Source organism: Macaca fascicularis, chromosome 17 (assembly GCF_037993035.2).
Source record: "Macaca fascicularis isolate 582-1 chromosome 17, T2T-MFA8v1.1".
Lineage (NCBI taxonomy): Eukaryota > Metazoa > Chordata > Mammalia > Primates > Cercopithecidae > Macaca > Macaca fascicularis.
Window position 1 is genome coordinate 100,807,365 of NC_088391.1, and position 15,336 is coordinate 100,822,700.

General features: G+C 43.7%; 1 protein-coding gene across 1 annotated transcript in view; it reads right to left on the reverse strand.

Annotated features, from left to right (window-relative positions):
* Nucleotides 1-15,336, reverse strand: part of COL4A1 (collagen type IV alpha 1 chain) — a 152,585-nt gene that overhangs the window by 51,740 nt on the left and 85,509 nt on the right. The window contains exons 3-18 of the mRNA XM_045377065.3: nucleotides 11,810-11,899; nucleotides 11,666-11,710; nucleotides 10,450-10,494; nucleotides 10,293-10,355; nucleotides 9,746-9,799; nucleotides 9,524-9,550; nucleotides 8,023-8,106; nucleotides 7,874-7,936; nucleotides 7,286-7,321; nucleotides 6,747-6,788; nucleotides 5,389-5,475; nucleotides 4,839-4,865; nucleotides 4,632-4,682; nucleotides 3,443-3,487; nucleotides 3,302-3,355; nucleotides 1,528-1,569 (exon numbers count right to left, since the gene is read on the reverse strand). Coding sequence (XP_045233000.2) covers nucleotides 1,528-1,569; nucleotides 3,302-3,355; nucleotides 3,443-3,487; nucleotides 4,632-4,682; nucleotides 4,839-4,865; nucleotides 5,389-5,475; nucleotides 6,747-6,788; nucleotides 7,286-7,321; nucleotides 7,874-7,936; nucleotides 8,023-8,106; nucleotides 9,524-9,550; nucleotides 9,746-9,799; nucleotides 10,293-10,355; nucleotides 10,450-10,494; nucleotides 11,666-11,710; nucleotides 11,810-11,899 — 855 coding nt within the window. The remainder of the gene's footprint in view (nucleotides 1-1,527; nucleotides 1,570-3,301; nucleotides 3,356-3,442; nucleotides 3,488-4,631; nucleotides 4,683-4,838; nucleotides 4,866-5,388; nucleotides 5,476-6,746; nucleotides 6,789-7,285; nucleotides 7,322-7,873; nucleotides 7,937-8,022; nucleotides 8,107-9,523; nucleotides 9,551-9,745; nucleotides 9,800-10,292; nucleotides 10,356-10,449; nucleotides 10,495-11,665; nucleotides 11,711-11,809; nucleotides 11,900-15,336) is intronic.

Consider the following 15,336-nt stretch of genomic DNA (forward strand, 5'->3'; position numbering starts at 1 on the left):
GGCCGTAACCATCCCTGCAAAGGACCCTGCCAGGCAGGCGGTTTTGCTTCCTTTTGTAATAGTTTGCCTGGCAGCAGCTTTTGTATCACCCCAGTGAGGTAAAGTTGGAGTAACATCAATTTGAGGCTTAGGTTTATAATTTCTAATTGTACATACAAGTCATAGATGGAATGTTTTACTTTACAGGGTATTATGAGAGGAACACTCTTAAATTTCCTTAGGCTGTATGTAATAGGAACACACAAATTTTCTTACTGGAAGAGTTTTTTTTTACTTTTTTTTTTCTGATGACCAGAAGTAGGCACTTCCTTAAGGTCGCAAGACAAGAAGAGGCACTTTTGGCTCATTAAAAAGGAGAAAATTCACTGACCCTGATTCTAAATTAATGAAATTCAAGACAAGTGGCAAAGTCAACTTTTGCATATTACCTTTAAAATATAATTCCTTTGTATCAATTAATAGATATTATTAAAATGCGCCAATGTTAAGTAACTTGACTTAGTCATCCCTACAGGTTACATATATAAAACATCATGATGTATACCATAAATATATACAATTTTTGTCCGTAAAAAAATCAAAGTAAAACCCTTCAATGTAAATCTATAGATAAACTGGGCTGTGTGAACGTATTACCTGGGGCACTGCAAGGAAGGCAGCAAAGGAGAGAACAGTAACATTTTCATTATTTCAAAAAAGACTGGGGGCAAAATGGCTAAAGAAATTAGAGCACAAGTCTCTGATAGGACACTGAAAATAAACGATCACCATGAAGATACTTGCAAACATGAGAACGCCCACTTTTAAATGTCACACACATCACTGACAAGTATGCAAAATATGCATGTTGACCAGCAGTAAAATGTTATTTGCAAAAATAAAAATTGTTTTGCCAGGATAGTTAAATGGTAGATGACCTCTTTTTCTTACAAAAATTTTCCTCAATGGACCATGTTTTTTAAAAAAAGGTGTCAAGTCCAGGCACAGTGGCTCACACCTGTAATCCCAGAACTTTCGGAGGCCAAGATGGGTGGATCACCCCAGGTCAGGAGTTCGAGACCAGCCTGGCCAACATAGTCAGGCTCTGTCTCTACTAAAAATACAAAAATTAGCTGGGCATGGTGGCGGGCGCCTGTAATCCCAGCTACACGGGAGGCTGAGGTGGGAGAATCACTTGAACCCAGGAGACAGAGGTTGCAGTGAGCCAAGGTCGCACCACTGCACTCCCGCCTGGACGACAAAGCAGGACTCTATTTCAAGAAAAAGGAGTCAAATATGTTGCTAATATTCTCATCCATGTACAAAATCCATGAAAATGTTTTAGTGATTTAAAGATGTGCAGAAAATGTCAAAATATAGTAAAAATAATAAATACTAAACTCCATACAATACAAATTAGAAAATCATTTCAAGTAGCATGAACCACTTTACATAACAAATGCAATTCTAGAGACAGCTGTGCCCTGCATCTCCTCTCCTTCCTTCCCCCAGTGCTCTCACAGACCCAGGGACAGTACTCTTACTCACAATTCCAGGTGGGCCGGGAGGACCTGCTTCACCCTTTTCTCCCTACAAAAGAAAAAATAACTTTCCTTGCATATTCTTACAAGACTGTCTTGCAGAAAGCAGATTAAACATTTCTTCCGGTGAAACAGAGTATGCCTACAGTACATTAAAACTATTTTTCTCTCTGTAGTATCTCTCATTCTGTGACGATTACAACAAAAATGAATAGACTTCATTTTGCTTTGCATACGCATGATACGTGAAAACAAAGATTTCTGCAAAGCGTAAGTTGGGGGCTAATTATTCTCCTTACAAAAGAGCCCAGATACTTGTCCCGTCGATTACACACTTCCTCAGAAAACAGAATCATTGATGAGTGGAACTGGCAACCAAGGTTTTTCAATTTTAAAAAGAAAAATGAAATAAAATAATATAAAAGCATGATTCCCAAATATATTTTCTTAAGGAAATCGTTTTATATGATGTTTTTAGGTGAAGATTTTCTCAAATTTGCATTGGAGGTCATAATGTAAAATCTAATATTAACTGAAAACATTAGTTGATAAATTCTGATCACTTTAAGGTTTAATCTCATCCATAGTAGATGAAAAACTCAAAAGAAATTAACCCTTTCATATCAAATATTTTAATTAAACATCATCATAATGACTTAAAAACAGTCCAAAGATATGTACATTATACCATGAATGTATATATTTTTCCTTTTAAATTAAGGCAGTAAACAAGAATTGAATGTTTTGATTTTTCTTATATGAATACCAGAAGAATTTTAGAAATATCTAGAGGACATAAATATCTTAGCCACTATATTCTAAATATATCTACCATTTACAATTTACAGGATTTTACTTCCTCAAAAAATTACAGCCAAGGGTTTCTTCCTTTTGTCCCTGGCTTTAAGAAATTAACTGTGGGCTACTGAGGCCCTCCCCGCAGCTTTCCACCCGCCATTGGTGATGAATATTCCAAAATTATTTCTTATATTAGTAAAGATTTACATTACCTAGTCTCATATTAAGAGAGAAAAATAAAGCAATAATGAAGTTTTTTTTTCTGCCTGTCAGATTGACAAATATTTTTCAGATTTTTTTTTTTAAGTTAGTTCCCCAACTAAAAGGGCCCTGGTCTGGCAGAAGGACTTTCTGGGGCAATTTGGTTGCATGTGGCAAAAATTTCAAAACAAGTGTCTGAATGTGGACCCCAATATTACGCTTTCAGGAATTTGACAGAGAAATGACCAAATGAGCAAAAATACTTGTGAGCATAAAATGGCCTAAATACCACGCAACAAAAGGCTTGGATGTTCGTATCATAACTACATTGATGGCCACTGAAATATATCCTCCTTCTATCATGACGTGAAAAAGCAAGAGGTATTGTTCACTATCACCTTTAGAAGCTGCCTGCTTGTGTATGCACATAGGAACAAGGTGAACTCTGGCCATTTCTGAACAGGTAATAGAAAAAATTAGGTAAGCTTTGTTTTCCTCATGATATCTTTCTGTATTTTCTATTGTTTTATGATCAGGGAAAAAATAATCTACTACCGAAAAAAGACATAAAAATTTGAATGAGTGGTACATTTCATGTATTTTTATTTTGAAAAAAAAATCGTGAACACAAAGGAAACCGCTAAATTGTGTTTTTACCCAGAAGAAGCATAAATGATTTTTTTCCCTTGAGTACAGAGTCCTTAGTTCTAGGAAAGAATAAACAGACCTCTGGGTTGAATTGGAAAGTGAAGATAAAGGCTCACAACGGTGCCAGTGTTTACCTGTGGGCCCTGGCGGCCTACGAGTCCTGGGTACCCGGGTTCACCAGGAAAACCCTGAAACCAAAGAGAGAAGTAGTAACCGTCAGAGGGCAGTGGCGGGAACAGTGAGCCTGCTGGTAAAAATCACAGAGAGATACTTACGGGACTCCCTTTTTCCCCTTTGTCACCATCTTTTCCAGGTTTTCCCTGTAGAATAAAGACGTAAACGTTGGTATTTAATAAATAATAGGCCGGGCGTGGTGGCTCATGCCTGTAAGCCCAGCGCTTTGGGAGGCCAAGGAGGGTGGATCATCTGAGGTCAGGAGTTCAAGACCAGCCTGGCCAACATGGTGAAACCCCGTCTCTACTAAAAATACAAAAATTAGCCGGGTGTGGTGGCAGGCGCCTGTAGTCCCAGCTACTCGGGAGGCTGAGGGAGGAGAATCACTTGAACCCAGGAGGCGGAGGTTGCAGTGAGCCGAGATCACACCATTGCACTCCAGCCTGGGCAACAGAGTGAGACTCTGTCTCAAAAATATAAATAATAATAATAATAATAATAATAATAATAATAACGGATAAAACACCAAAGCTCTGATTCAGATAGCTTAATATGTTGTCTCTCCTATGAAACACAAGCAAGGTAAATGAGCGCTCTATGTAAGCTGACAATACCACAATAATAAGTAATATAGTAATATGATGAATAATTATGAAACAGTTACAATAGAAGAGAACTCTATTTTTAAAGAGCAGAGTCCGATGAGCTACAAGTCTTCTAAAATATGATTGTATCTTGGTAGCAAAGCTAACATCAGAGAAGTTTGCCTACTGGCAGCTGAGTATTTGCAAGCTTATGCAAATGCTTCATTGAATGCAGGTTTCTGCATGTTGCTTCCAGGTAGAAACCAGAACCATCCCAGGGGACTGGCAGTGGGGTGGGTCTCACGTCACCACCATCCCTAAAGTGAGAAGCAACTCGGCCCCTCGGGCTTGCGGCTGTGCAAACACCGTCTGGTGTTCTGGGTGGCAAAGTCCAACCAACCCGCTGCTCTTAGATAGAGCAGGACCGAAGGTTTCAGGGACAGACTAGGGCTCTTCAGAAGCCTCTTTCCACAGCCGGGGGTGGCGCCTTCAGTGCTGGATCCTCAAACAGGGAAGGACCTCGCCTGCCTGGGAGGCCTTGCAAATGACATAGCTCAGGAGAGTCTCGGAAAAGCCCTTTGGGGCAAGAAATGGATAAACTAGAAGTCCCTACAAGCCTTTTCCATTCTTATGTTTCTGTGAATCTGCGATTTTCAGCATGAAAGGAGAATTGTTTCATGAAAAAAGGACTTGGGAAAGCACTTACTCTGGGTCCTGGTTTTCCGGGTTCACCTTTCTCTCCGACCCCTGGCATTCCCTTAAATGAACAAAAAGGCAATGAGATTCATTCGTTCTATTTAAGCAAAATATTAAGTTAGATAAATATTAAACTTTAGGTGAAATAAGCGTGCAACTTAAATCTGTACTTTATGGTCTTTGACCTAAAAATGATAGACAGAAATTGAGTACTTACCTGAAATCCAGGTTCACCTTTTTGGCCCTGAAAGAGTTGGAGAGGCAGATCAGTACTATCAAACAGCTATATCAATTGTTATATGCTGCATTAAACACACAACAGAAAAAAAGAAAAAAAAAAAAAAACCTTTTCTGATACATTAACAAATAAATTCCTGTTGATCTCCAGCACTCACTTGGCATTGACTGGTAGAAATGTCAGCCGGGCAGGGTTTATCATGCTTGACCCATGGTGACTGGCCCTGCCCTCCCCCTGCCCCCGAGCCCGACTCCCTCCTGCTAACCAAGCCACCCCTAACTTGGGGCACATTTAAGAAGCCCTCATCCAGCGGGGTGAGCCTCAGATCAGGCTTGGACCAACCCAGTTCCAGCTGCCTCTGCTCTCAGAGGTGCTCATAGTTTATGGAACGAACAGTCTATAAATCTGTTTTCCAGATCAGGATTGAAGGTAGCTGGAAAAACTGAATTTTGACCCATTTTCTCTTTGTCCTTTGGAATTTGTCCAAAATTAGAAAATCCAGTATTCACTGGATGAAGCCTATTCACACCTTTTCTCCCTTGGTGGCAAAATCTCCTTTTTCTTGAACTTGAGCCTGTCCTGGTACTCCCGGAGGCCCACTGACCCCTTGGTCACCCTGTCAACATAAAAATGTAAAATTAATTAGGCATGGAAACAATTATGCAGAGATGAAAAATTGCAGAGAGAGATAAAAGCCTAAAATAAAACACCTATTTTTAAAATGTAATTATATTCTATTCTATTCTACTCATCCTTTGCCTCTGCAGAAAATCAAATTTCAATAGGAAGAAGATACAACCAGTATCTAAACCCAGGAGGAGAATTTCACTTCTTCTATGGGCAATCACTAGCTCAGGAATAACCACAGAATCTGAACACCTGCCAAGACACCTCTGGACTTGCGTGCACCTGTGTGGTGTGTATTGGCTCCTGATGGCACGGAGGACAGGAATACAAACTGCCTTATAGAGGCTGAGAAGAAAGAAGGCATTTTAGGTAGCTCCAAAATGAGACAACCATCAAGAGTCTCCTTCCTCAGGCATCCTAACTGCTGGGTACACCTGAAAATTACAACCACATACACTTCAGCATCACTATATTGCAAAGTTTATGAAAAGACTGGGCCAAAATCTAGGGTGGCAAGCAGAGGCCACCTGCACATCCAGATTCATCCAGGCCCCACTGCATTGGGCGCTGTGGTTGTAACTGCCTCCACCAGCTTGGATGTCAGGAAAATCTGGCCTTCCACAGGCTGGCTACCGCAATGGCAGGCATCCCTTCTCAGTCAGTGCCTGCTTCATTGGTCTGATCCAGGGAAACTCTTGGAGAGGATCAGGGACCCACCACTTGCCTCCTCTCTGCAGGATGAAGCCACCTGCTGTGGTCTGCGCCCTCCCAGCTCCACACTGCATCTCCCCTCACACCCACTTGGCCCTGGACGCGTCCACCTCTGAGAATAGAGGCCGGTGGTGAGGGGCCACTGCCAACCATGCTAGTCCTAATTTCCTGGTGGGGGACTTCCACTCTGCAGGGCTTACACGGTTATGCATCTAATGGTCAAGTCCTAAATTTGACTCTTAAAATCCTAGGTCTGACCTCATCACTGACGAAGAAGAGTTTGATTGAACTCTCTGTACAGATAATTGGAGTTAGCCCGTTGTTCTCTGCTTGTCAGATCACGGAGCACTTCCATAAATTCTAGAGTATTGAATAAGCTAGAATAAATTCAATCATGCTGTCATTTTAAGGAAAACACTACCAAATGCAAGAACATGCAGAGAAGAGTAACTACACTTATAAGTCCAAACGTCGATCCAAAGGTGGGTAACTGTCAGGTGAGAACTGTGGTTTTCAACATGAAAGCACTCCACAGCAATGTGCACTCACCTTGTCACCTTTGGGTCCTTGAAAACTTAAGCCCATTTGTCCCTGTGGATTAAAAATTAGGCTCTCATTATTAGATTTGTCTACTTTGTTCAAAGTCATTCTACAAACCTCACACAAAACGCATAAGATGGTAGATTTCAGGCAATAGCTTTGTCCCACAACTCTCATAAAATTTTCCAGAAAGTAACGATCATGCTGTATTCAATGTCTATGAAAAAAGTTTTTAAAGTATGACTGACCAAAAATTCTAAAGACATTTTTAAAAATTTACAGTTTTTAAACTCTTGCGTTAGAAAACTAAGGGAAATATCGGTGATTCCAAAGTATTGACTAAGGGACAAATGAAAGAAAAGATCAATATATTGATAGATAATCAGTAGATAATAAATGATAGATACTTAAAGGTATAGTTAGATAAAGATAGTCTTAATTTTCCAGCATTTTTTTACAGACTGAAAGAATGAGAAAGAATGAGCTATAGCAATTTCATGATAGCCTTATACTAACGCCAAAGAACAAAAAATGAAAAAAAACTTTACCTTTTCACCTGGAGGGCCGGGAGGACCTGGGGGACCCTGGGAGAGAGAGCATTTTAATTAAATAGCATTCACAACTATAGGGAGCTTTAAGACCTTCTTTAGGCTGATGTTATCTTAAGATTCTCTGGTCAACATGATAATTTATTTGTGGAATATTTTTCCTGGGCTTCCCCTCCCTCCCGACTCCTAGCAGGTGCAGGACCCTCAGGTGTGACCATATCAATGCCAATCCGTCTCCCCTGCTCCACGGTGAAGTCACCCGGGGCAGAGCCTGCCTGTCCATCTTTGAACTCACTCCCACAGGCTGTGACTATCAGTGGTACCCAGCCAGCCGCCACAACCATGACTGCATTATTTGTTTCAGGATATCAGTTTATGGTGCTATCATCACCCCTTTCCCACAGTTCTGGGTACACGGGTACCAGGCTGCCAGCCAAACGTTTAATAAGAGGGAAGCTGATCCTGCCATGTCCATATTCAGAGTGACCACAACTGTATAAAGTTTTTACTAAATTATTATTTATTTTCACACCTCAATATAGTTGTTCTTTAAATGACTGTCTTGGAGAGACAGCCCCCAAAACTTACTGGTGGTCCGGTAAATCCTGGAGGCCCAACAGGACCTTGAAGCCCTGGCAGTCCTGGTGGGCCCTAGAATGCATGAGAAAGAAATGAGTTCAGATGCAAACTGGGAGGGTGAGGTGGCACATGTTCATAATGATGCAGCAAATGCTTACTGGATTCCCTGGGAGTCCGGGAAATCCTCTTTCACCTTTCAACAGCATCCCAGGCACATGGCCAAGTATCTCACCTGGATCACCCTAGAGGATGAACAAAGAAAACAGAAAGTTGTAAATATTGACATTCACGTAAAGAAACTGAAAACTCATTGAGTAGTTGGCACATATTACTGTTACAGGACTAGCCTAAGTCTGGGATTTAGACCCCGTCTACACTGGAAATCAACAGCCTGGCATCCCTCCCATCATGATTGCCATCCTGATGACCAGCTTCAACCACTGCATGGTCGACTCAGCCGCAGCCAGGACTGAATGTAGAGACGGCTAAACAAAGGGGTCCGCAACGCTCTGCACAGGACCATCCCCCACTCTAGACAAGGGCCCCCTGTCTCTAGTTAAAAGACTACTGTGTGACCCCAGGCTCTTCTCACAAAACAAGAATTCTCTTTTGAGAAAAGGCTCAGGATGAATACTTTTATAAGAGCAGGGTGTAATGGTAAATTTTATCTGTCAACTTGGCCAGGCCACATTATTGGGTTAAACACCAGTCCAGATGTTTCTGTGAAGGGATTTTTAAAATGAGATGGACACTTAAATCAGTAGACTCTGAATAAGGCAAATGGCCCTCCATAATGCTGGTGGGCCTCATCCCATCAGTTGAAGGCCTTACAGGATAAAAGACCGACGTCCCTGGAGGAAGAAGGAATTCTGCCCACACACCGCCTTCGGACTCAAGGCTACAGCTCCACCCCTTCCCTGGTGTCCAGCCTGCCCACTCAGCCCGCAGGTTTTGAGCTTGCCGGCCACAGTCATGAGTACCAATGCTTTAGAGGCCGTTTCTCCTGTCTCTGGCTACACACACACATAGGCTACTGGTTCTGTGTCTCTGGAGCACGCTAACACACAGGGCTATTACGAGGATCTGTTTCCTATGTGTTCTGAATCACAGGCGCACAGGGACTCTCAGCCTCATCCAGGTGAGCGGTTATCTCTACTGCAGCTGCTGAGACCTACAAGCCTCCCTTGGACGGGACTGCTCCCAACACCCAGATACCCGAGGTCCCCACCCTGTGCCCAAGCACAGCCCACACACTACAGGACTGCACATTTGGAGGTCGGGCTGATGCCAGCAGCCGAGCCCCAAGACAGCAACATCCCGCCTGGGAAAAGCTGTCACAGGTTCCCTCCTGGCAAGTCTGAGAGGCACCCAGGGAGCTCCATTCTCCCATCTGCCCTCCCTCGTTTGGGCGAAGAGAGCCTTCGCCACCACACCAGGCCTCTTTCCACTGCTTACTCCCCATTAAGACACTCAAGTGTCTGAACATTAGAGTCTAAAATCTGAGTCTGTGTATTACTTATACAGTCTTTTAATGTAACAGAGTTTAGGGAAATGTGTTCAGAAGCAATCGATCAGCCAAAGTGGTTTAAAGAAAATGGCACTTGTTTTAAACAGATTCCCTGTAATGAATCCAATAAAGCAAAACAAAATAAAATGTACCTTCATTCCTGGTAACCCTGGTGGTCCCTAAAAAAGAAAGTTTTGGTGTTAGTTTTGTTTTTCTCAAAATATCATTAGCATTAAAATTGTTATTATATAATATTATATGTAAAATATAAGTTATTAAAACATAAGCAAAGAAAGAAAGAAAAGGAAATGGAATGAGAAGAGAGAAGTTGTAACTAAAAGAAAGAGGTTCCGTCCTAAATAACCTCTACTCACGGGATTTCCAGCGAAACCAGGCAAGCCAGGAGGCCCGAGTGGCCCTCTCTCTCCCTGGGGAGACAGCAGAGAATCATTCATACACACTGCGTGCGGCAGACACATCAGCCCTGACACCGCAGGAGTTACTCTGCCCTACCCTTCACTTGCTGGTTAAAATCATTTCCTAAAAACAGTTTATCACAAGCTCTGCTACTGGGTACCACTTTATGAAAGAAGAAATAGACTTGATAGTATCATTAATAGGGACAAAGGTCCATAATGGCATTTTCTTACACGATGTAGTAAATGATTACCGGTAATAACTTTCATGCTTAAATGAAATTTTAGGATAAAAGTCTACAAAAAAGAAAGGAACAATTACATCTTTCTGGTATACTAAATATGGGAAAACTGTATTTCCTTACCAAATAAAGCAAATTTTAAGACAAGTAACTTTCCAATTGTGGCAAATAAAACTCTATTAACAGAGTCACACTACCTGACTCCTTAATATGCAAAATTACATAAACACACACGAAGAGGAGGGTCTCGGTTCTGGATTTACCTTTGTGCCATTGCATCCTGGAATACCTGGGGGCCCTGGTGGGCCATCTTGGCCAGGAATACCCTGCAATTAAGAAAGTGAAAATGTAACCCAAATAGAAAATCACCTGACGGAAAAATATTTCCTAAAAGAAGTAGAGTGCATTTTCTATACGTACGGGAAGTCCCGGGTTTCCAGGGTAGCCAGATGCTCCCGGGGGTCCCTGTGAGGGTGGAAGGAAAAGCATGTCAGTGGAAAGCCGGAAGCCTCGCTTCCTCCTACTGCATCCACCTGGTTAACGGAGTTGTGCCCTCATTTTTGGTGTCTGGAACACACACACACAAAGCAGACAGTGCACTCTGCACAAGAGGCAGTGGAGGGCACAGGCCAGGGCAGATCGCCCAGGCTTACGGAGCAATGCTACACCCAAAGCACACTACCGCCATTCGCAACTGCAAAGATGTGGAACCAGCCTAAGTACCTACCAACCAATGAGTGGATAGTGAAAAGGTAGAATCCATGTACCAAGGAATACTACTCAGCCACAACAAGGAACAAAATGACGCCTTTCGCAGCAACTTGAATGGAGCTAGAGGCCATTATTCTAAGTGAAGTAACCCAGAATGGGAAACCAAACACCGTATGTTCTCACTTATAAGTGGCAGCTAAGCTATGAGGATGTAAAGGCATAAGAGTAATACAATGGACTTCCGGACTCCGGTGAGGGGAAGGCTGGAAGGGGGTGAGGGATAAAAAACTATGTAACAGGTAGAGTGTACACTGCTTGGATGACACGTGCACTAAAACCTCAGAAATCACCACGAAAGAACTTATCCTGCAACCAAAAACCACCTGTACCAAAAAAAAAAAAACTATTGAAATAAAAAAATAAAAAAATCAGTTTTTAAAAAGCTGACTGCTGATCCCTTCAAACATAAGGCTGCCCATGCACAAAATAACTCTGCTCCCATTTCACCTTTACCAAGAGGCAGAGAGGAGGAAGAGCAAGGCTGGCTCTGAAAATACCACGACTTTTCCATGAAACGAAGTCATCTCTGTCTAATGACTGTGGACGCATCACCAATCACACCTTCCCCCAAATTAAAATATGCCCAGAAGAGATTCCTGAAGAAGAACAAACGGGGGAAAACAAGTTTGCAGAACCAAGGACTAAGGAGCTCAGCCTGTGCACAGGCCCCGTGGGAAGGCCTGGGGCTCAGGGAGTCATGGGCTGCTGCTCACTGCCTGCCTCGCACCTGCCTGCCCGTGCTGTGTGAGCTGGGAGAGGAGACGGAGGATGAGGGCTCGGAGAAAGGAGGGGAAAGGTGCCCGACTCTGGGAGCGGGCCTGTCCCACGGGTGGAATCATCGATTGTGAGTGGCAACTGTACTCACTCTTGTCCCTTTTGTTCCAGGTAGTCCTGGTTCTCCAGTATCACCCTGGAACAGAATAGAAATGCCATTGTCATTGATCACCGTTATCTCAAGAATGCAGGCAATCTTACATCCACCCACCCCCAATCCCACAGCCGCAGTTACCTTTTGTCCTGGTGGTCCCTGCGGCCCCTCAGGTCCTTGCATTCCAGGAAACCCAATGACACCTTGTAACCCTGGGAGGCCTCTTTCGCCCTATAGAAGAGGAACATAAGTCAGGCAAAAGGCAGCAGTAAAGAAACAGAGGAAGGAATCGCAGATCAACTGTGATGGCTTTTTTTTTTTTTTTTTTTTTGAGATGTAGTCTCACTCGTTGCCAAGGCCGGAATGCAGTGGCATGATCTCTGCTCACTGCAACGTCCACTGCCCGAGTTCAAGGGATTCTCCTGCCTCAGCCTCCTGGGTAGCTGGGATTACAGGTGCGTGCCACCACGCCGGCTAATTTTTGTATTTTTAGCAGAGGCGGGGTTTCACCATGTTGGCCAGGCTGGTCTCAAACTTCTGATGTCAGGTGATCCACCCTCCTCAACCTCCAAAAGTGCTGGGATTACAGGCATGGGCTACCACGCCTGCTCTGTGATGTCTAATTTTAAGTGCCAAGTTGACTGGGTCACAGGATACCCAGATAGCTGGTAAAGCATGACTTCCGGGTGTGTTTTTGAGGGTGTGTTTCTGGAAGAGATTGGCATTTGAATCCATGGACAGTAAGGAAGATGTGCCCTCACCCAAGGTGGGCAGGTGCCATTGTTAGCTGAGTCCCGGATAGAACAAAAAGCCAGAAGAGAGGCCAATTCTCTCCCTTCCGGAGCTGGGACACCCATCTTCTCCAGCCCTCAGACATCAGAACTCTGGGTTCTCCGGCCTTCAGATTCAGGGACTTGTACCACTAACCCCTTGGGCTCTCCAGCCGCTGGCCTTGGACCCAGTCACACTTCAGGAGTCCCCGAGTTGCCAAGCTTGCAGATGGCAGATCATGGAACTCCTCAGCCTCCATAATCCTACGAGCCACTTCCCTTAATAAATCTAAGTATCACCCAGCCTTGCGCAAGTCCACAGTGAGTGTCTGGAAACAGACAGCAACGACTACTTCAGGCGGCTTCGCCCTACTGCGTTTCAAACTCTTGAGGACAGAAAATACTTCTATCTCATTCCTGGCACTATCCTTTCTATATACTAAATGCCAAATAATTTCTTGGGTAAATAAAATAATAAATAGTGAGGCATTTTTCACTGAACAGGTTATGATTTCACTCAATCATTGGAACTCTCCTGTTAGCAACAGTCTCAGTGCTGAGATTTTGTGATGGATCCTCCAAGACGCCTTCCTCTTTAGAGAGCATTAGGAGGTGAGGGTGGGCAGAGTCCACGGTGTGAACCTCACGCAAGACGCTGAGCCTGCCCTGGGCCATCATGGGGTGATGGTGCGCTTTAATGAGAAATGTCTTTCAAGAGTGTTTTTTGGGCTGGGTGCGGTGGCTCATGTCTGTAATCCCAGCACTTTGGGAGATCGAGGCAGGCGGATCACCAGATGTCAGGAGTTCAAGACCAGCCTGGTCAACATGGAAAAACCCTGTCTCTACTAAAAAATGCAAAAATTAGTTGGGTGCAGTGGCACATGCCTGTAATCTCAGTTACTCAGGAGACTGAGGCTGGAAAATCACTTGAACCTGGGAGGCAGAGGTTGCAGTGAGCCAAGATCGTGCCACTGCACTCCAGTCAGGGAGACAGAGTCAGATTCTGTCTCAAAACAACAACAACAACAACAACAAACCCATAACCATGATAAGAAATTGAGAAAACCCATTTACAGGATGTGCACTTTAATGCAGTCTTACCATACGAATTGGGTAGATTCAGTGACGACTGTTAGCTGATTTAAAAACAGAAGGCAGGCACTTTGGAGATCACAGGCAGGATTACTTAGTGTTCAGTGCCTTTCCCAAAGTTGCATTCGTTGAAAGTAAAAATCAACTGACAAGCTCTACGTCACATAACATAAACATCCAAAGTCGTCCTTCTTTCCAAACCACTCAGCCAGTCCTGGCACTTACTGGTGAATTAACTGCCTGCTCCATTTTTACACATGCAGAGAGGAGGTTATGAACCTGGGACTCAACCGCCACGCCTCCACAGGGCTGTGTGTTTCATTGAAAGGATACGTCAGGAGTCTAGACACAGTATGTGGATAAATATGGGAGAGATTGTTTCAAACCCTAAAGAACTGAATCACACAGTAAGTGGATTAAAGAACCTCAAGACTCATAGTGTGGCACTGCCCCTTCAGGCCAGCAGCATCCAGGGAACCGGCCAGAAGAGCAGACAGACCCCACGAGGGCCCTGAGCCCAGGGTTTGACAGGGAAGGCTGGCTCCTTCTCCCCGGGGCCTGTTACAGTGAGGAAAGAAAAACATTCCCAGACCAGGACTTGTTCAAATGAAGAGCTCCTTAAATACAGCCTGCAGTGATGGCCCCAGGACACAACGGCAGAAAGTCCTGCTGTAAGGAGTTATGGCGTACAAGGTCACCAATCTGGGGCACCCGGTTTTTGGATGTAGGAAAAGCCTAGTCAAACCAGAATAGGACTGAACTCCAAACAGCGGCTAAAATAAATAAATAAATCCGGAGTTGTGTAGCCCCGAATCACCCAGTATCAGACAGGAAGGAAATGAGAAGGGCATGTCCATTAGAAGCTTTCTAATACATTTGGTGCAGTATTTTTAGAACTTAATTAATATTGGCAGTATCGCCATGAGACCAGCGACGATAAGATTTTATAATTCTCAATTTAACCATGGAATGCACTGAGGACCAGAGCCAGATTAACTGATTTCTACAAGTTTCTCACTGAGTCAGCACTACAGCCAGAAATAGAAATGAGGTCAGCCTCCACCACAGTCCCTGTTTTTTCTGGGTCACTAGAGCAAGTCGGTTCCCAGCAGAACATCAAACAATTCACCAACTTAATGTTAGCCCAAGGTACCCACCCTTTTATGTCCATTTCACAGATAGGGAAATTAAGATTCCGATGCTTAACTAACTTGTCATATGTCACTGGGTGACCCCTCATGCTGCTGGGAACAGAACACAGAAACCCAAATTCCCAGACCTTGCTTTTACCGCAAGAACACATTCTTTCCCAAATGTCACCAGAAAGCTTAAGCAATCTGTGTATCCCCAGAGCTTTGAAATGAAGGAGCTAAGAAGGAAGTGACTCCTCCATGGACATGGTTCTTGCCATTCCCCACATATTTTTTTAATGTTCTTAATCTTTTGTCCAGATAAAAGTGCACACGAATAATCTAACACTCTGTACCCTGTCCAAGGTTATTATGGGAACCAGAGCAGAGCAGACAGGATAAGCACTTAAACAGCTATACAGTTAGCTGGCGACCAGCATGCAGTACGGGGCCAAATTATTCCTCCGAGCTTTTAGCACATTTCCACCAGGATTATAAGAAGAGCGAAGAGCTGGACATGTTGTGCAAAGGTTATTGGAGCTAGTAGTGTCCAAGCCAGACTTTGCAGCTGCAACTAGCAATGCTACAACCACAGCCACCGTGACCCGCGTCCCACTGGAGCTCTAGACAGAATGTGAGCAGTTAGAGGCAGGGAGCAACAGGGCCCTCGATCGTC